This window comes from Rhinatrema bivittatum, chromosome 10 (genome assembly GCF_901001135.1).
Source record: "Rhinatrema bivittatum chromosome 10, aRhiBiv1.1, whole genome shotgun sequence".
Classification (NCBI taxonomy): domain Eukaryota; kingdom Metazoa; phylum Chordata; class Amphibia; order Gymnophiona; family Rhinatrematidae; genus Rhinatrema; species Rhinatrema bivittatum.
Genome location: NC_042624.1, coordinates 56,905,354 through 56,927,987, shown reverse-complemented (window position 1 = coordinate 56,927,987; position 22,634 = coordinate 56,905,354). Strand labels below are relative to the sequence as shown.

Sequence of the window (22,634 nt, the reverse complement as noted above, 5' to 3'; positions counted from 1 at the left end):
AGAACAAATGTGCAGAATACTGGCCCACGGTTGAGTATGGCAAAAAGAGTTATGGAGATATTGAGTTGAAAACAAATGAAGAGAAGAAGTGCCCTAATTACATAGTTCGAAAACTGCACATTACCAATGTAAGTTGACCGGTTACAGGCTCACAGCACCCACTTATTCATACTTTCTCATGCTAGATGTGCCAGATAAAGACAACAATGGGTTAAGCCCTTCAATAATACTGTTGGCCAACAGGTGTCAAGCAGGGAAGTCTTCCCCCAAATCCTGATGCATGTTCTAGGATGATTTTTGATTTTATTGTAAATTGCTATGATTTTATTTGCAGGAACAGCGGCATTCCAAATTTTATTAAACTTAAAATTTATTTCCAAGATGAACCAAGTCTGCTGGCTATATGGGAGACAGAGTCAACCTGCTTTTACCTTCTTTTTATACTATGCATAGGTGAAAGAATTGCCTCTGTTCTGAACACTGGGAACCAGCAAGCCAGTATTTTCCTTGCTTGACCTTGCATCAGTTAAGATAGCTAGCTAGGAAGCCTCATTCATCAAGTTCTTCTCCCATAGACACAGAAAGAGAGAAAATGAATCAAGCCTTAAAACACCTCTTCATTCCATTCTCAAACAAAAAAACGTGATCTCATTACATTGTTTTACATAGCTCTGTAGTAATGTATTATATCGACCTCACTTACCATGTCACCATTACCAATGGAAACAATTTAAAAAGGTTTACAAAATCCAAAAGCATAAGTAAAATGGCCTGTACGTCTGCTTCCCAAACTAACTCATCTATATCAGAGTCCTAGTTTGTTTGGAGGCTTTTCAAACTACTTTTATTATACATTCAGTTTGTACATTTAATTCATCCTGTACGCTTTGCTTTGACGTTGATGTTTCCATGAAAAACTGATAGCTCTGATAAAAAACCTCTGCATTGTACAGACAAAGGAAAGAACCGCTGGGAGAGACGTGACTCACATCCAGTTTGTCGGCTGGCCGGACCACGGAGTGCCTGATGATCCACACCTTCTTCTCAAACTGCGTCGCAGAGTCAATGCTTTCAGCAATTTCTTTTCTGGCCCAATTCTTGTCCACTGCAGGTAAATATAGAAACAAAGGAATAAAGCAATATTTTTTTTTCTTTAAAAAACAGTTCCCTTATTACATTATGTGCTGTTTAAAAGAAAAAAAAAATCCAAACACCTGGAGTATTAGAGGTTTTTCCATTTTGTTTTTATGGAGAAAAATGTTGAATACATACGCAACCCAATTCCACCTTAATACTCTAGATCAATAATAATCTGAACAAATATGGAATATATTTTGAAAAGCTTTTATTCTGGACCTACACATGTAAACTAAGGAACTGCATGTATAGTTTTCCTTAATGTACACCTCCAACTATGGAGTAAATTTTCAAAGCACTTATGCACGTACAATTAGCATATATCCACATAAGTAGCTTGTACTTGCATAATTGCTGTTTTCTAAACATCAAAAGTACACTCATACATTTGGTTTTGTGCACAGATATATGGTATAGGGGTGTTCCAGGGTGGGGTAACAGTTACACACATAAGTTGTTATTTTATTAGAGACTTCCAAGCATTCATTTGGCAACTTGCTTGCTTAATTTTACACCTGCTAATTATCTTGCATAATTGATATCAGACTTGTTTATTGTGTACTATTGACTAGGGATGTGCAGGCAAAAAGTTTTCGGTGAAACGTTGAAGGTGAGGGTCGATTCCGTTCAATATGAAAGTATGGAGAAATCCATAAGTTGTGGATCTGTCCATACATTTCCTGGTTCCCTAAATAAAAATTGAAACCCCCCCACCCTCCTTAATCCCCCCCCCAAGACTTACCAAAACTCCCTGGTGGTCCAGCGGGGAGTCAGGAAGCCATCCCTGCACTCCTTTGCGATTTCCTCACGGCGCCGATAGCCTGTGTCACAGGGGCTGCCCCTGCCATTGGTCAGCCCCTGTCACATGGTCACGGCGCCATCTTGTGCTTCTACCACGTGACAGGTAGGTCATGTGGCAGGAGGTCGCTCCGGGACCCCCGCTGGACCCAACCGGAACTTTTGGCCAGCTTGGGGGGGTCAGGAGGCCCCCCCAAGCTGGCCAAAAGTTCCGGTTCGGTCCAGCGGGGGTCCCGGAGCGACCTCCTGCCACATGACCTACCTGTCACGTGGTAGAAGCACAAGATGGCGCCGTGACCATGTGACAGGGGCTGACCAATGGCACGGGCAGCCCCTGTGACACAGGCTATCGGCGCCGTGAGGAAATCGCAAAGGAATGCAGGGATGGTTTCCTGACTCCCCGCTGGACCACCAGGGAGTTTTGGTAAGTCTTGGGGGGGTCAGGAGGGTGGGGGGTTTAAGTGTTTATTTAGGTTCAACGTATTCAACATAGCTATGTTGAATAAGTTGGAAGTCGCGATGCGTTGCGCATGAAACCTTTTTTTTCTCTTTTAAAAATATAAGTTGCGTTTTACATATGCGTTCAAAACGAATGCACACCCCTATTATTGACTGGGGGTGGGAGGTCTGGATGAACTGGGAGCAGTTCAGGCTGAAGAACCAGGAGAGTCTTGATCTGGAGAAGGACTGGGTGAACTGGTGAAGTAATTGGTAAGACTGGTAATTTCAATTATGTGCATATGTTTTAAAATATAATGACTTAGGGTCGAAAAACATTTTTGATGCAAGCAAGTCCTACTTTATTCTAATGCAAAATATACACATGTATAGTTTTAAAATTGGTAGAAAAAGTATGTGTTCAATGCATTGACATACTCATTTTCAATGCATTGCATGTATTCGTGCGTAAATAAATATCTGCAGCTATTTTGTCGGGTAGCCATAAACATATTTTATGATATGCATATATCTGATATGTGCGGGTTATAAAATACTTTCATAAGACATCTGTGCAGCCATATATGTGCATATATGGGGCTGCTCGGAGTGATTTGAAAGGAACCCTCTTGTACAAATTCATAATGTGCATTACTTTGGATGCATAAGAGGCATTCTGGAGAGGATGGGATGGCATTTTTGGGGCATTATCAATCTGCACATAGAATTGGCCTGCTGATAACATGCATAGCTTTATTTCATAGTTTTGAAATGGGTGATGTGATATATTTAGCTGTATACCAACCCCTTTGCCCGCCCACCACCACCACCTAAAGTAGGAGATCCTGGTGGCAATACTGCGGACAGAGTGCCACCAGAGCTCTGAAGACCTGGGCTCCCCACCGGAGTGGCGAGAGGCGCCATTGGAACTGGTGTGGAGGGGGCACTCCTTTCCCTCTTCCAAAGGGAGGAAGTAGAAGCCAGCCCAGCCGGCCTGCGAACGCCCACCGTCTGCCCTTTTGCCACCACCACCGCTGAAAGTAGGAGATCCCAGCGGCAACACCGGAGGCATATGCACTGGCAGGCACATACCCTTGACGTGCTCATGAAGGAGCACAACAAAGGAGCTTGCCCCTTTGTGTGCCCCTTCGTGCGTGCCGTAAGTGAAGCCCAAAGTGGTCATTTACTTTCTTACCAACCACACGCCAATAACAATGGAGCAGACTCACTTGATTGAGACCATTCTAGGATAAGGACTATACAGAAACCTAAGGAAAATCCCAAGTAACAAGCAAAGAGAGAACACAAAGCTGGTCCTTCCTATAATAAGTAACAACTCTCCTGTTATCTCTTTCTATCTAATGTTTTCTCTGCTATTATTGAATGTTCAGTCTCAATAAAAAAAAATCCCACTGATAAACAACCTACCAGAGGATTTAAATCCAACCATTTTCTGCATTTCTGAAACCTGGCTGAATGACAAAGGTAATGTGCTCTTAAATCAAATTGCACATTAAAACTATGTCTTTCACTTCCCAAGTCCTGAACAAATAGGTGGGGGTTTATTAATAATCAGTAAAGAAAGAACTTATACTGTACAAAGTAGAGATTAACTCACCCTATGAGGTGGTAATTCTGAAATAACCACAACTAAACAGGAATGGTTTATTGCCCACCAGGAATACTTCAAACAGACTGCTCAACTCTAATCGAATTATTCACTAAAACATTTTCCATCACCTGACTCTACCCTAATAGTAGGAAACTTTAACTTACATGTAGATAGAACACCAAAAACTACAGCTTGTGAAATCTTTTTAGAAACAATGGAAGTGATGGGATAGTCACATTTTGTTTCTAAGCCCATTCATAAAGCAAGACATATTCTAGACCTAATATTTGCCAATCACATTAAATGCCTTATCAATACTTCCAACACTACATTGCCCTGGTCTGATCATCAACTAATAAAAATGAAAATAACCTTCCTCAACCTAATGCAAAAAATTCTAAATAATAATCAAGCTTTCACTTTCAGAAAAAAGATCAAATCAGATATACATGCAGAAGCAATTCAAAATAAGCTAATTGATTGTAATCAAGATAATGCCTCCTCTGCTTTTGACTCTTGGGATATAATAGTCAATGAAATAGCCTAAAATCTAAGCCCAATGCAGTCAAGAACATTCCAAAAAGAATAGAACACTGCAAAACAAAAGAAGCCTTGGTATAATGACGAACTAAGATGCTTTAAACAGTACCTGAGAAAACTGAGAAACTATGGCGGCATTGCCTGACTGTAGAATCCCTAGGAAAATTCAGATCCCTCCTAATAAAATACTGTGCACTAATCAACAAAGCAAAAAATGACTACTCTGGTAAATAGATTCATGGGGTAATATTTAATTCCAAATTGCTCTTCGAAGTCGTTAAACACTTAGGGGTAGATTTTTTTAAAAAGCGCGATTGCGTACTTTTGTTTGCGCAGCAGGCACAAACAAAAGTACGCTGGATTTTATAAGATACGCGCATAGCCGCGCATATCCTCTAAAATCCTGTATCGGCGTGCGCAAGGCTGCCGATTTTGGGCAGCCGGTGTGCGCCGAGCCGCGCAGCCTGCCTCCGTTCCCTCCGAGGCCGCTCCGAAATCGGAGCGGCCTTGGAGGGAACTCTCTTTCGCCCTCCCCTCACCTTCCCCTCCCTTCCTCTACCTAACCCACCCCCCCGGCCCTATCTAAACCCCCCCCACCTTTATCCATTGATTTACGCCTCCCGGAGGCGTAAATCAATGGGATTTTAAAAAGCCCTGCTCGCGTAAATCCGCCCGGATTTACGCGAGCAGGGCTTTTAAAATCCGCCCGTTAATCAAGGATCCGTCTTCCACCATATCAAGTAACTACTACTTCTCAAAGAATGCCTGCAATGAGTATGCTACTTATTTATTAGATAAAATCAATAGGTTAAAAATACAACTCTCCACCAGCCAACCAATAAAAGAACCTGAAGAAAAACATGAACAGGCTAAATGGACCGCATTCGACAGAGTATCTGAACTTCAAATCAGTCAAATCATAAAAAAAATGAACCCCGCAATCTATCCGCATGACCCAGTTCTAACAAGTTCTTTAAAACAATTATACAGCGTAATCATTCCAACAATCACAACCATAATCAGTCACTCACTCTCTGAAGGATTGGTACCAGATGGTGCAAAACAAGCTGTGATAAAACCAATCCTAAAAAATGGGTATTTATTTATTTATGTATTTATTTATTTATTTATTTAAAGCTTTTCTATACCGTCGTTTAGTAGTGCACCATCACAACGGTTTACAGATAGGCACAAATATGTGGTTTCTAAATTATCCATGGTGTGCCATTATTATACGGTTACATAGTTCAATAATATACTCTAAATGGGGAATGGGTGTGGTTACCAATAACGATTAACTGTCTCTCATTTAATACTTAATTGTGAGGAGATAATAAAAATAAGCAATTCTGCTTTTTTTCTTGGTGACTTTCTGCTTTGTGTATGAGTTGTTATTCCGCTGCCTCATTGTGAAATGCTTTTTTGAAGAGCCATGTTTTTAAGCCTTTTTTGAAGAGTTTTAATTCCTTCATTAGTCTTAATTTCAGTGGTAATGTGTTCCATAGTAATGGTCCTGCCAAAGATAGTGCTCTCTCTCTAACTTGGGTCAATTTTGCTGTTTTGACTGAGGGAATGGTTAGCAGAGCTTTATTGGCCGATCTGAGATTTCTTTGAGGGACATGTAATCGTAATGCGGTGTTTAGCCAGTTAGAATTTTTGTCATTTATTAGCTTATGAACTGTGCATAATGTTTTAAATTGAACTCTCTGTTCTACTGGGAGCCAGTGTAAATCTGCAAGTGTTTGGGTGATATGATCTCTTCTGCCTTTACCAGTAAGTATTCTGGCAGCCGAGTTTTGTAGTATTTGCAATGGTCTGATAGTGGTGTATGGTAATCCTAGGAAAAGTGAATTACAGTAGTCCATGCTGGCAAATATTAATGCTTGTAGTACTGTACGAAAGTGTTCCTGATTTAATAAGGGTTTTAGTCTTCTAAGGACCATTAGTTTGGAGTAGCCTTCTCTTGCTTTTATTGATATGTGTTGCTTAAGGTTCAGTTCCGTGTCTATAATTACTCCTAAGTTTCTAGCTTTATCAGTTAATTCTATTGATTTGTCATTTTTTAAGTCGAATGGGATTTTGAATTCTTTCAATGTTTTTTCGTTCAAGATGTATAAATTCTGTTTTTTCAATGTTGATTACTAGTTCCATTTGGTTTAATATTTGTTTAATTATGTCTAGGTATAACATTGCAAAGTTTAGTGTTTTTTCAATTGATTCTTCAACCGGTAGAATTAATTGAATGTTGTCAGCATATATGTAGTGTATGATACCTAGCCCAGACAGTAGGTGGCAGAGGGGGAGCATGTAAATATTAAATAGAATTGATGATTGGGTCAATTATCGACCAATATCCAACTTGTCTTTTCTCTCAAAAGTCTTTGAAAAAGCAATGGTATCTCAACTGGAAAACCACCTAGAAGACCATGACATTCTGTATACAAACCAATTCGGATTCAGAAAAAAATCGCTCAACTGAGACTTTACTCATCTCTTTAATGGACCCTATACTATGGGGATTTGACATTGATGAATCCTATATACTGGTTCTAATTGATCTTACAGCAGCCTTCGACATTGTAGACCATACCTTACTATGCCATCAGCTGAGAAAAAACAGAATAGACGGTAGGATTCTCAAATGGTTCACTTCTTTCCTATCAAATAGGACATTCCAAGCCAAATTGGGCAACCACATATCTGACACCTTCCCTTTTGATACAGGTGTCCCCCAGGGATCAGCACTCTTAGCAACACTATTCAACATTTATATGCTTCCTCTGTGCAAATCACTGGCAGAACAAGGAATCACCTTTTTCTTATATGCCGACGACATTCTGTTGTACATTCCACTTGCCAAAACATTTGAAAATACAGCCTTGACACTCTTTACATACTTGAAGGCAATACAGCAAGAACTATCCCAACTCTAACACTAAGCACAAAAAAACCTGAAATCATTTGGTTAAGGAGAAACTCCTCTATAGTTAAACCTCTGTCACTTTAAAAACACACCTACTGATCAAGTAAGAATCCAGTTAGATGAAGACCTCACAATGAAAAGGCACTTAAATAAATTAATACAGGCTACGCAAAGCTGTGCATACTACATAGACTGAAAAATGTACTAACTTTTGAAGACTTCCGTATGGTCCTTCAAATGCTCATCTTCTCAAACCTAGACTACTGTAACTCCCTATTACTTGGACTTCTTAATTGTCTAATAAAAAAAATTACTATAAAATGCCGTAGCAAGACTATTAATAGGAACAAGGAAAGTCGATCACATCACACCCTCGCTGATAGCACTACATTAGCTGCCAGTACAATCATGAATATATTGCAAAGTATTAACATTAATATTTAAAATCAGCTACTCTGAAAACCCTGGTGCTGATAGGCATGTCACTATAACCATACATGCCACAGAGAACTCTAAGATTGCAAAATAAAGGACTGTTGGCAGTGCCTACAATACAGAAAACACATGTGACGCAAATAAGAGATTTTGTGATTTCCATAGAGGGCCCAAAACTTTGGATTTCTCTACCTGAGACAATATGACTGATATCAGAAGGAAAGAGATTCAAACGTGAGCTAAAGACATGGTTATTCAAAAATGCGTATAACCTAACTTAAATTTGCAGGATTCAGAATCTGCAATAATAATGACAAAGACATTAATAACGAGAAGTATCAATGACAACTCAATGATACTATGTAAATTACTGAAACAGAACTCATAATTCCAGCCTAATGTCCCAGACCATTTAGTGAAAATGAACTAGAACTTTACCGTAGACCTTTAGTGAAAAATGTACTAGAACATCTCCGTTAATTTAAAATTATTCCCGATCATGTTAAGCTATTGTTTGTGTTGATCTATAATTATAAATGTTACTTTTATAAACCTTTGTGATCTTCATTTGGAATGACGGTATATAAAATGTCTAAATAAATAAATATATTGTCAAACACAATGTATGCGGTTACCTTATGTTTATAAATCATGTTAATTTGTGCTTAGAAGTATGTTAATGGCCCAGCTCAGTGGCAATACTGCATGCTTCCAGGAGTAAGACCTGGGTTCAATCCCTGTGTCAGGTCTTCCATTCCCTGAGCTAGCTGGGGCAGGGGAGAAATCGTATAATTAGTGTTCACAGTCCCCAGAGAGGAGGAATTATTATCCATTGCTCAACAGTGATATCCACTAGGGATGTGAATCGTTTTTTGATGATTTAAAACAATCGTCAGATATATTTTAAATCATCAAAAATCGTTAGAGCCGTGATACAATAGCATTTCCCCCGATTTATCGTCAAAAAATCATAAATCGGAGGAGGGCGGGGAAACCAGCACACCAAAACAACCCTAAAACCCACCCCGACTCTTTAAAACAAATCTCCCACCCTCCCGAACCCCCCAAAATGTTTTTAATTACCTGGGGTCCAGTGGGGGGTCCCGGCACGATCTCCCACTCTCGGGCCATGGCTGCGTTAATAGAAATGGCGCCGGTGGCCCTTTGCCCTTACCATGTGACAGGGCAAAGGTAGCGCCGGCGCCATTTTGGCATTTTGGTTCCTGGCACCCGACGTCACGAGTGCAGGAGATCGTTCCCAGACCCCCGCTGGACCCCCAGGGACTTTTGGCCAGCTTGGGCGCCATTTCTATTAACACAGCCGTGGCCCGAGAGCGGGAGATCGCGCCGGGACCTCCCACTAGACCCCAAGTAATTTAAAACATTTTGCGGGGGTTCGGGAGGGTGGGGGATTTGTTTCAAAGGGTTGGGGTGAGTTTTAGGGTTGTTTTGGTGTGCCAGTTTTCCCGCCCTCCCCCGATAAAACGATTTTTTAACCTAAAAAACCATGACGATCAGATTTCCCCCCCCCCCCCCTCAGCCAAAATCGATCGTTAAGACGATCGATCACACGATTCACATCCCTAATATCCACTGGCTAGGTGTATGGTGCATATGTACCAGGGTCTAGAGGGAGCCACGGTCTGTGGTCCCTGGCTAATGAATGTCACTGCAATGGCTAGGCTGGGTAGGGGGTTAAAATGAAGGTTCCTGGTCCCCTAATCCTAAAGAACCTGGTTTGGATTGATCTAGAAGCTGAAAATAGCAGGAGGAAGCTGCCAGGCCAAAAAAATATATATAGTAAAAATAAAATCCCAAAACCCGTATGTATATACATTTGCACTACTGAAAATGGGCCCTTCTAGTATGGTGAAAGCATCACAAAATAAAGAACTTCCAATTTGTTTGTGCATTGGTGTATGGGAGCTTGCCTTCGTAGCACAACACCAGGAAGTCTGCTAATTACCATGGAATTGTGTGTCATGTTAAGCATAGAACAGCAGTCTTTGGGGAGAATAAGTGAATCATATCCCTGCGGCTGAGAAACACTGGACAAACAGCTGGTACCTAATTTCAAAGGCAGGAGTGCAAAGGTTAGAGGGAACTGGAATCTTTTTATATAAGAAAAAGTGATGGTATGTTGCCTTTTCATTTTCTCAGTGCCGGTGTTGGACGCACGGGAACTTACATTGGTATTGATGCTATGATGGAAGGACTGGAGGCTGAAGGCAGAATGGACATCTACGGTTACGTTGTGAAACTGCGCCGGCAGCGTTGCCTCATGGTGCAAGTAGAAGTAAGTTCTCAATGCGTTGCTGCGGCACCGTTCCCCCGTCTGAGGCTCATGAGAGGGAGAACTGTAAGGCCTGGAAAGTTTGCTTCAAACCATTTCAAAGCCCAGTTCCAAGAACTTACTCAGGCTAATGCCCAGGCATTTCTTTAAAGTACACCTTCTTTCTTTGTTCTTTGTTCTTTTTTTTTTTTTTGCTGTTTAAGCAAAGATCTGCAAGGGGCACATTCACAAAACCACATTAACTGGGAGATGTGCCATTTTGGTTTCATTGCTGCACAGTGCCAACCTTTCGAGAATAAGTGAAAAGTGACTTTCTATCAGCTGTTAAACTGATACAGTTTAATCTAGTCATCATGGCTAATTCTTTATAATGTCAAGGTTTTCTGTAATGATACAAAAACCTCTTTATTTGGACCTGTAGATCTTTTAAAGCACTTAGCCAAACAAATCTGGGGTTTAAATAGTCTTTCCCACTGACCGGCTAAAATTTAGCTGGATAAAAATTAGGAGTTTCGGGGGCAGGGTTTAAATTTAGCTGTGTGGCGCTGAATATCAGTGCTATCTGGCTAGGTTTAGCTATCATTGGATCAGGCCTAACATTTTCCAGTTATGGCTATAGGATAACTTAATGAGCTACATTCAAAGGATATAATCAGTTAAGTATCCCCCACCCCGCAAAACAGATTAAAGAAATGTGGGCAGGCACCCAGTCGTCTTCTCCTCTACCCTTTAACCCAGCAATTATTCTTTTTTTTTTTTAAGCAGCCGGACCACCCCAACTCAGGTCCACCAATTCTTCACTGATGTAAATGCAAAAGTGGATGAGCCCCCTCCTTTACCCCTCTCTAAGATAACCCTGGACTCCCCTTGGACCCCCAGGGCCCTTCGGAAATCCCATCAAGGAGTGGGGTAAAGTTCTACTTGCTCCCAGCGTTACTGTCAGAGCAGCGCTGGACGTGGTCGGAAACAAGTAAAACGTTGCCATGCTCCTTGATGGGGTTTTGGGAGGGTCTAGGGAGGAATCTAAGGTGAGTTTAGGGATATGTTAGAGATGACGAGTGGGGTGCAGGAGGGAGCTCAGCCACTTTTGCATTTATGTCGGGTAAGAAGGGGGGGGGGGGGCCACCCTCCGGGTACTACTGCCGATTCATTTTATTATTTTTTTACATTTGGTGGATTGGGGGATGAGGGAGAGATTGGGTACTAGCCTGTATTTATTTCAACTGTTTTGTGTGGTCTGAAGGCCCGCTAACCTTTTTTTGTATTTCTTGCTGTATCCTTCGAACAGAGCCAGTTAAGACTAAAGCCATTCGGGTTACATGTACCTGGATAACTTTGAAACCTAACAGACAGTTTTCAAACATCGCCGATTAGGTAACAAAGTTATCCCACAGCGTATAGCTGGATAAATTGAATCGAGGATGTTCGGCAGGACATTCATCCTACTGGATACCCCTGATAACTTATCTGACTAATTCTAGGCGGATAAGTTATCTGTTCTAGGTTTTTTTTTTGTTTACTAATGCCCTCACTATTGCTTACTGTACATAAACTACTTCATATAATAATCTTGACTTATTTACAATTGATTGCCCTTTAAGAGATCAGCATGTAGGGTGGGCAATTTTTAGAAGTAATTTACCCAGGTAAACGGGCTTTAAAAAAAAAATTGCCCAGCCTGTATTTGGGTAAAAGTAATCACATTGTGCCAAAATGCTTATTGCTACCCGCATTTAGTGGAAGCATTTTCCCATGGGCAGAGTTAAAACAATGGTTTCAAAAGTATATGCGCTGTTTTGGTTGGAAAGTGTATTCACAAGCCAAGGAGGTGCAAATCTCTGCAGGTGCTTCTTCCCTGGGAATTTTTCCAAAGGTTTGGAAAAACTGGTGGGAAATCTGCGGGGGAAAGTCCCAGTGGAGGTTTCAGCTGCCCGCACGGTTTTGACACCGGCGCCTCCTATTACATCAGCACTTTCTAATAATGACTTTAACAATGCTAAGCCTCAGCCTCTCTCTCTTACTAATTAATTTTGAACCCTAGGCTCAGTATATCTTGATTCATCAAGCTTTGGTGGAATACAATCAGTTTGGGGAGACTGAGGTTAATTTATCGGAACTGCACATGGCCCTTAATAACATGAAGAAGAGAGATCCTCCCACTGACCCATCGCCTCTGGAGTCAGAATTCCAGGTAAACGGAGAAGCTTACTTTTGTTACAATCCCCTTAATAATAATCATTTTTCAGTCATTAGCAATCTGCTGACTTGTTCAATGACGTAAAAAGAAATAGCTGCTACCTTTAACCACATTTAAATGCCCTTCCTCCCATCTCAAAACATGCACACCTGAGCATGCACACAAAACATATTCACATACACACACACACACACACACACACATATCTATTACCTCTTTTGTTGGGAAAAATGTCTAATAAATGGTATCATATCAGACTCTGGTTATCATTTTCCTTCATATCCATCATCAACCTGTCTATCTCAACCCTTTCCCAAGCTTTTTCTGCTCCTACTACTGCTATTTATCATTTCTAAGGCACTACATCATACGATACATATACACATAAGATACAGTCCCTGATCCATGGAGCTTACAGTGTATTCAAGACAAACAAGAGTCTCTGGGAAGTGTATTTATTGTAGAAAAGTCATGTTATGTGCCAGTCAAAGAACGAAGGTTCATCCACTTTCTTCCAATTGACTCAAATTGTTTTATCATCTACATAGATCATCTTTTGAATTAATTTGAATTAATTTGCTCCAAATATCATCAGGGCAACAGTCTGAAAAGCACAAGTCCTATGTAAGGTAGCAGACTATGTTCCAAATTTTAACAAGCTTGGGGCGATAAAAAATAAAATGCGAAAGAGTCCCTTTCCCTCACATGGTTTTGCCAGTGTCTGCAGCTAAGACCCTACTTCATCTTCTTACGTTTCCAGGGTACAGGAAATGCTATTTAGAATATTTTATGGTTTGTACTAAGAAGTGAAAATGGCACAATAATACAGATGCACAATAATTGATCACCTCTGTTTCTCCAAGGACTTCATCCAAAATTCCTTGTTTCACTTCTTTCAAGGCAACTTTCAGGGCAATATAATTTTTACTAATTGCTCTTTTAACCAGGAATCAAAAAAGTAATGCATTATGCTCCTTATATCACCACCCCAATGTTCAAAAGTAGATAGCAAATTGTCCTCAACTGAAATAAAAGTAAATATAGAAAATTAGCAAATAGTAATGTAAAATACTGAAAAGAGCAAAATATGTCTCCAAAAAAACTGCTACAAATATTTTCATAAGGAACCCATATTATTTTGATAGGCACTTTCAACCGTAGGAAGTCGTTCACTAAGCTACTTTAGGGCTTTACACTAGAGTGGCCAACAGCGTTATTTCAAATACTGTGATTTAATTATCTTTGCTAATAAATGAGCGGAAAATGCTGTGGGAATTTCTAAGCTGTGGTACTCAGGATATACTGTGGCTTAATAAATAGATCCTATATTCTATCAGGCCGATGCAATACAGTGCGCTCAGCCGAGCGCACTGTATAACCCGCACTCAGACGCGGTTAAATAGGCACTAATCCACCTCCTAATGCAATAGGGGGATTAGCGCCTATTTAATGCGCGTCCCACGCGGATTGAATCAATAGCACTCATCACAAGCAAACGCACGTGATTGAGGCTATCACTACGCATTAAAAAAAAAAGTGTGCATCTCAGACGCACATTTTGCTCTCAGATATTAACGCCTGCCTGGAGCAGGCAATAGCTGAGCGCATGTAAAACCGATGCTGAGTTTATCGGTGTCAGTTTTCGTAACTGGCAGCTGTGGCGGGGTCGCGTTAGAAAGGCGCTAAGGTCGCGCAAGCGACCCTAGCATCTCCTTGCTAGCGCGACCCCCTAATTTGGGTATAGCATGGTGCTCCCCTTGCGGGCGTCATGTACACATGTTAAGAAAGCGGGCGCTGACTTTTCAGCACCTGCTTTCCATGCTTTTTAATTGCCTCGGCCCCCTATGTGTATTGTGATAAACTACCAGAAGCATCAGGGAAGAAAATGAACCTTCCAAATTTTTCTCACTAATGAGACCACAATAAAGGGTCTACTTTGGAAACGAGTGGATGATTCCCCGGTGATTAAGAAATAGAGCATCAAACCTAAGTACTCCTTCTCCAGCTCCAGTCAATGTTACACTTTATGACAGAACAATATCTTTGCTAACTGAATGTAACAGCAATAGAAACTGGGCTAGGACATTTCCTTGTTGTGCTCCTTGCTAGCCTGCAAAAGACTCAAATTGACTCTGCTCCTTTTATATTTCCAGATACACTGTCAGACTATAGAGCTTAGTCTGGAGAAAAAAAGAAAACCTTTGGGAGCACAGAGATCCTAGGGTTTTTTTTTTTTGTTTGTTTTTTAAAGCAAGAATTAATTTTAATATATATATATTTTAAAATTTTCTTTAACATTTTCAAAACTAAACATAAACCATGCATGTTTAAAACACACTGAGGGTAATTTTAAGGCCATTTCTGCAGGTAAAGCGCTGCGTTACTCGTGGAAAAGGGCTGTCTAAAAATTGCTCCCTCTGTGTGGGGGTAAACTTACATGCAGAAGATGCTTCCTGGGAGTGGGGATGGGGCTTGCCTTTACATGCATATTTTTGAATTTTCATAAGTATACTTGTAGTTTTATTTTGGGAGGGGGAAATCTACCTGCACAAATGATTAGTTAGAAATGTGGGTAGCTTTCCTGGGATAATTTTCAAAGTAAGAGAATGCACATTTTTCCCCTTGGAAAACTGGTGCAAAATCCACCAGACAAAGTTCACATGTTCTTCGCACTGATGTACTGATGTAGTGATGTTACCTTCACAATGGTGGGAAAAAACAGAGAAATTCAATATACTCAATAACAAAATGCCAGAACAAGCCTCCAGTGTAAAACAGAGGGAGATCCAAGAATGGAAAAAGGTAACCACAGAGTCAGCCTTACCAAATAAAAAAAAAAAAAATAGGCACTTAGAAGTATATTTAAAACTTACATTTAGAAGGAATTCTCAGTGAAAACAGTGCTCCTGGGTGAATGGTGCTCTCAGTCCTTTCATAGCAAACTTTGCTATGAAAGGACTGAGAGCACTGGATCCTGAGGTCTTGCATTGATTTTGGATTGTGATGATCAGGATCCAGAAGCGCAGAGCTCCAATCGGGTATTTTCTTTCTTCCTTTTTTTCAAATTGTATTTTTGACTTGACAGTTTGCGCCTGCTCCTCCAGGCTTCCCGCTCAATTGGAACCAGCTACTTCTGGAAACAGCCCCACATGCCTCGAGTACTTGCCCAGGTTCTATAATCTTCCCTAGCTCAGCTATTGCAGTGACGGTCCTGGGCTGGGAGCCACAGACTGTGATTTCATCCGCAGCTTGGCATGCAAGCGCCCTGGTTCTAATTGGTGTCACCATCAAGTAATGGTTGGGACTTCCCAATCCTGGCTGGCTTGGGGTTCGAAAGCCAGGACTGGGCATGGAACCTCCCACAATATAGTGCTGGGCCCTGCCATTGAGTCATCAGACCAGCCCTATCATTTGGGCATTTTCTATGATAGGGCTCCTATTTTACTGTAATATATAATTAGGTTTTCTGGTCCATGGAAATTTGGGTAATGCTGAGAAAGCCATTATTTGTCATTATGGTATAAACCAGTACCAGCAGCAATGCCTCATGGTTCATTTAGAAGTAAGTCTTTAATGCTAGAGTAATAATATCTGCACACATAATACATAATTTCCCATTGGTCAAAGCTTATCAGTTTGTGATGGTTGATCCTGATGACGGAATCAAGGAAATCAAGAGAAAAATAAAAAGTCTCCTTGTTTCCTATGTATTATTATTAGCCATTGTGATCCAATAAATTCTTCCCTCCAGGTAACTCTTGGATTGTGGTCAGAGTTTTAGAAAACAGTGATCACAATTTTTTGGCTCGTCTCTAAATATATGCTTTGAGTTAGTGCGGCCACCTCATCCAGTTCCACCAGAAGAAGCTAAGCCATTCCTGCTTTTGCCCCATTGCATTCATGAAGTTGCAGTCCTGATTTCCATATTAAAAATAGGATTGTATCTCCATGCCATGAGGCAAAGCCAGGACTGGATCAGTTTCCGGATCGATCTGCATAAGGACTCAATCAACCTTGTTTCTCTTGCTGTTATCAGCTGAAAAATATTCCTAGACCATTTCATGATTATCTTGTGTGGAAATAAATGTGCAACTGCTAAAAATAAATCTCTATAGAGAAAGATTTAGTGTTTTGTATGCACTAGGTCAGTTAGGAATCTATCCTACTTGCATAACAATATGATACCTTCTATTCTTTGCTCAGAGACTGCCTACCTACAGAAACTGGCGATCACAGAACATTGGAAATCACCAAGACAATAAAAGTAAAAACAGGAATCCAAACATAATTCCATGTGAGTGACTGCATGGATTTCCTCCATGAAATATGTACTACAGTAATCATATCAAATTTTACATAAAATCTGAACATAAGCATAACAATTGTGTGTGTGTATGTACATATATAAGGTCAATATTCAAAAGCCATTAAGATGGATAACTCACAAGTTATCTGTCTAAATGGCAAATATGGCATTTTAAGCCACTTATCCAGTTAAATTATAGCTGGCCTTGTGTGGCCAAATAACGTGCTACTTAATCGGATATCTTTAAAGATAGCCGGCTAAGTAGGACTGTCAAAAATGAAAAACAAAAATTCATAGGCCAGCAGGCCATCCTCTCCCTCCATCCCTCCCAAAATACCTTGTAAAGATCCTATCGGGTCATTTCTTACTTGCCCCCAAATCCTTAAATTATTAACCCCCCCATCCCGTGTTTCAGAAATTCTAAATTCAGACTGCTCCCTCCCTTCCCAGACACCCACCTGAAAGGGTTTACATTATTGCAGGGCCCCAACCCTCCCAATCCCCCCCCCCCCCCTGATACCTTTCATTTGATTGCCGGGAGCAAGGGACCCTTCACCCCACTCCCGGTGCCTCTGCACTTCTCTAAGAAAAGTTGTCTCTCTTAAAGCAACGCAGAGGTGCCGGGAGCGGGGCAAGGGGTCTCTTGTTCCTGGCGATCAAATGTAAGGTACAGGGGGGACGGGGACGACAGGGATCAGGAGGGTTGTGGGAAGGGGGTGAGGGCGCTGCAGTAATGTAATCTCTTTCAGGTGGATGGGTTGGTGGGAGGAAAGGGAGGGGGGCAACCTGATTTTAGAATTTGCGAAGCACCTGGATGGAGGGGATGTCATGGTAACATTTTATTTAATTGCTTTTTTTTATTTAATTCCTTTTAATTAATTTATTTGTTCTTAACTGGTTTTGTATTGTTATTTTGTACAAACTAGATTATGTATGTGTTGTAAACTGCCATGGAATGCGCGGATTAGAAATCTTTTTACTAAATAAATAACGAAAGAAATATTTTAAGGAGTTCGGGGATGAGGAGTGCACGGCCCAATAGGGCCTTTATAGGATATTTTGTTTTTAGGGGGGAAGCAGGGGATGGCCCGCTAAACACCTATTGAGAAACCCTTTAATTTAATCCTAAGAGGATCTCCAGCGGTGTTTGTTCACCTTTAGAGACATTACAGAAAGAGTGAACAGGTGAACCTATCTTCACCATTGCTTTGCATAAAGAATAGAATTAGATTTTGAGCCATCAAGAAAAAGCTGGAGCATTAGGAAATTGAGAGAAATCTGCGGCCTATGTTTTTACAAAAATTGTTTTGTGAGTGAGGTGTGCGGGTATGAATGCTGCGATTCTGTTTGCAGTTTTTAGGTTTATATTCTCATAGAGTATTCATGGAAATAGAATTTGAATAAAATAATAAAGAAACATTTTTGAAGATAGGGAGTCGGGAATATTTTCAGACTGTGTGTGTATATAATTGTATATATATCTGTAGAACAATACTCTGAGTCAATATAGAATTTTTAAGGTGAATTCATCCTTTCTAAAAAGAGAGGGTCCAATATTAAAAAGAAAATGTCTATGTAAGTTAGCAGACTAAGATTTATCCAGCCAGCCTTTATGGGTTATATCAGCATCATAGTCATGCGTGTGCTGCCTTGGAGCAGGAGAAAGTTGCACGAGCCAGCACCCTGCGTGATTCCCCGGCACAGCGGCAAAATGGTCGTTGTGTCGGGCGTCTCTAGCCCCGCTCCCGGACTTCCCCGTCCCCCCTGGACCACCCCTTTTTCAAGCCCTGGGACTTACACGCGTCCCAGGGCTTACGTGTGTGGCCGGGTCGTTTGAAAATTGGCCTGGCGCGCATAAGGCCTGGCTGCTCGCGTAAACCCCGGGATTTATGTGCGCCGGGGTTTGAAAATCTACCCCAGTGATTCCAGGCCAGAATGATGACCAGGCCTGGAATAGCCTACCATAAGAGGTGGTAGAGGCTAGCACTATAATAGAAAATAAAGATGCATGGGACAGATATAGGTAGTAGTGCAAATAGTGGTAGGAACAAGACTGAAGGATTAAGTAAAAGTTATTTGTGGTAGCTGATGCTTGTTTACATATGGGAATTTATATGCTGGTCTACACAAAGTGAAAGAGAACCAGAGAAAACAATAGAGCAGATTTCAATAGGTTAACTGGTCTGCTACCATTTACTATGTTACTATGTATTTGTCATAGGTATTGAGATCTATGTTCAAAACAATTATGCAGATAAATCTGGCCTTTAAAAATATTACCCCTATATCCATTTGTTTTGCCCACACAAACTTTTAATATGAACAAAGTTATCAGGAATAAAGGGGGACTGGGCTGGAGGCGAGGTGGTGGTAGGCAAATAGATTTATCCAGATAGTTCTCAATATGGTGCTATCTGGCTAAATTTGTGGAGAGCTTGGTCTGTACACATACAAGTAGATTTTTAAAAACCCTACATGTGGCCAAGCTGCGGCCACGTGCATATCTCCTGGTATGTGCATTACAAAGGTTTTGAGCAAAGGTTGAGGTCAGTGTCTCGCACAAGCGCACACTGGGATCCCACAACCGCGTTACTTGCTCCTGCTATGGACTGCGTGTAAGTACTGCAGTAAAAAAAAATAAATTAGGGTAGTTAGCGGGGTTTTAGGGGTCGAGGCTAGTAGGGTAAAAGGGAGCCAAGTTAGGTAGGGGGTTTAGGACGTCTGCTCCTTTACTGGGGCGAACTGGGAGGGAACTGGGAAATAGGCCTCATGTGTCGCTGTGTGTACCGGCTAAAATCCCCCCTCCACTTACACGCGTGAGACGGCATTCATGTATATTAAAACTCACCTTATAGCTGGCCTAAAATTATCCCGATAACTCTAACCAGATATTCCATGGAAAACCTATGTCAGTAAGTTCTGCAGTAACTGGATAAGTTTTCTGGTTATTTATAGTAATGTTTTACCCGCCCCCATTACCAGACATCTGTTCTGGGTGGTGCCCAATGTAAACATACACATTACAAAACCAAGGACATCCAGCATAAAAACAATTAAACACTCACCCAAAAGCCTCACAGAACAAATGTGTCTTCACTTGCTAAGGAAAGGTCTTATAGTCCGGTAGTTGATGAATTTCCCTAGGGAGCCCATTCCACAAAGAAGAAAGCTCTTGCCCGCTTGGTTAATTTTTTAAAATGGGTTTTATTGTGTACACAGCACTGTTACATAGTAACAGAATCATTTTTTCTTGAAGTAATGGTATTTCAAAGTAGGGTGAACTTTCAAAATGGCATGCACTTATAATTATAAATGAGAATATACACGCATAAGTAGCTTCTACTCATGAATTACGTATTTTATAATAGTGAAAAATGTGTGTACTTTCACTTTCACTTTCATGCACATCTATAGGCATGTGAAAAAGGGACGTTCTGGGGTGGGACCAACATTTACGCACATAAATTGCTATTTTAAAAGACATGAACATAGGTTTGCCAATTTACTTGCCTAATTTTACACCTGATAATTATACTATTACTACTAAACATTTCTTTTTTTTTTTTGTTTTAAATCTTTTTATTCATATTTCAGGACATAATGAACAAACAGATCCTTCAGTACAAAGATAGTCATGGCATTATAGCAAATACAACATTGAAACTTTGTAGGTACCGTGGTAAACATCCGGCATAATAAAAAACAAGAATAGGTACAAACAGCAACAAGTCCAGATATAGACCATAGTCCCCCCCGCTATCCCCGGTATACCAAGAATATTGGCGAACAAACTGTGGATACTGTACTATCCAAAACTTCCGTTACCCAATCCCCCCCACTCCTACCCCCCCTCCCCCCTCGCATTGGACAGCAGGAGACATCAAGAGAGCAAATGCAGGGATTTACAAGTATTTACACAAGGGACACACAACCTTGAAAACCGTAATAAGTCACCAGCTTAAACATCAGATGATGGCAGGTTAGAAGCCAGTGAGATAGTAATAATGGTGTATCAAAGTGCCAGCTAGCTTTAGTCAAGAGCTAAACTCAAGAGAATGGGATATCCTGATGTTGGTGTCGAAGGAACATTCCCCATATCTTAGAATACTCTTCTTTCTTACGGACCGTTTGCGTTTGGGCAGTCATTCCTTCGAAGGCAGCTAACTTAAGCATCTTATTCAACCAGTGTTTAAATTGCAGAGGATCTGCTGAAATCCAATTCGCCAAGATAGTCTGTTTGGCCAGCAAACCTGCCTTATTCATAAACAGTGTAAAGTGTATGTTATAGTGGACAGACGGTGTAACTTCATAGCCTATCAACCACAGCTGCGGCGACATGGGTATGCTGCTGTTCCACACTTTTGAGCAAAAGGACCGTATTTGGTCCCAAAATGTCTGAATTACAGTACAGGACCAGAAGCTGTGTATGAGATTTCCCTGAACTACATTACATTTGAGACAATTGGGGGAGTCACTTATACCCATTCTATAAGCAATGTCTGTGGTAATATATAATTGCCATATGAATTTGAAGTGTAGTTCCCGTAAGAGGACATTATCAGTAAGGCCTCTCATACTATCAAGATATTTTTTGACAACAGCAGGAGTCACTTGCATACCCTCTACGTCATTCCATTTGTCACTTATAACAGCAAAAACTGTCGTCCCCGTCAGCTGTTTAAATACTTTAGAGAATGTGGAACATGACATCTTCAATTTAAGGTGAAAACCAAAAAGCCCCTTTAAGTGAACTCTATGCGCAATTGGCATCCTGTGCAATCCCTGGGTATGGACATAATGTCTTAATTGAAGAAATGCAAAAAAGTCTTGGGATGGTAGCTCAAAAAGTGTTTGGAGTTCCTGAAAGCTGTGCATATAAGTGGCGTCAGGATGTATAACTTGTATAATATGAGTGAGGCCTTTAGCCGCCCATTGTTGGAAGATAGCATGTTCCATCACCGGAGGAAACTGGGGATTACCACTGATAGGCAGAAAGGCTGTATGAATCGCACTAATACCCAGTTTTTTACACATGTATGCCCACGTCTTCCTGCCCATCTGTACCAAAAACATTCATCTGTAATCTTTCGGCACAGATACACACTCAAGTTGTATCATTGTTGCCATAGAAACATTCGACAAACAGGCCGTCAAGAATCTCGTAGGAGAAAAATATTCAGTATTAAGTAGCCAGTCCCGGATGTGCCTCAACATACAAAAAAGGTTGTATTGCCTAAAATCGGGACACGCCAAACCCTCTTCGTCTTTCGCATGCGTGAGATACTGCCAAGCCAATCTTGCCCGGTTTCCTTTCCAAATAAAACCCCGCAACACTTTAGTGAGAGCGCGTATATCAGCATTAGTCAACCACAATGGAAGCATTTGGAGTATGTACAGCCATTTTGGCAGCTCCACCATTTTTATTAGCTGTATTCTGCCGATCATCGACAGTGGTAAATTCTGCCAATTGGACAGACGTTTCTGCATCCTTTCCAGAGCAGGGCCTACATTCGCCCGATATATATTAGAAATAGAACTCGTGACTTGTATACCCAAATACTTTATATATCCCGGCGCCCATTTTAGAGGGAAGTTTGACCCCCAAGTCCATTGTAGTTGCCCATTAATATCTAAAGCTTCGGATTTGTCTTTGTTTATTTTTAAACCCAAAAACCGGCCATATCGAAGTTGAAGCTCCAGAACCTGTGAAAGAGCTGATTGGGGATTGGTGAGAAAAACCAAAATGTCGTCGGCAAATGCCGCGGTCTTAAAAGATTGTCCCCCAATGTCTAGACCAGTAATCAGTGGATCTTGCACCATATATCGAAGTAAAGGATCTATAGCAATAATATATAATAACGGTGAGAGAGGGCACCCCTGCCTGACTCCCCGGTGAGGCGTGAATGCCTGCGACAGCAATCCATTCGCAAAAATGTGGGAAGACGGGTCAGTATA

General features: G+C 41.0%; 1 protein-coding gene across 3 annotated transcripts in view; it reads left to right on the top strand.

The window, feature by feature from the left end:
• The window catches only part of PTPRC (protein tyrosine phosphatase receptor type C), a 246,146-nt gene that overhangs the window by 200,852 nt on the left and 22,660 nt on the right, over positions 1–22,634 (top strand). For all 3 annotated transcript variants that reach the window (XM_029618223.1, XM_029618222.1, XM_029618221.1), the window contains 5 exons: positions 3–128; positions 954–1,111; positions 10,044–10,179; positions 12,218–12,367; positions 16,577–16,667. In XM_029618223.1, coding sequence (XP_029474083.1) covers positions 3–128; positions 954–1,111; positions 10,044–10,179; positions 12,218–12,367; positions 16,577–16,667 — 661 coding nt within the window. The remainder of the gene's footprint in view (positions 1–2; positions 129–953; positions 1,112–10,043; positions 10,180–12,217; positions 12,368–16,576; positions 16,668–22,634) is intronic.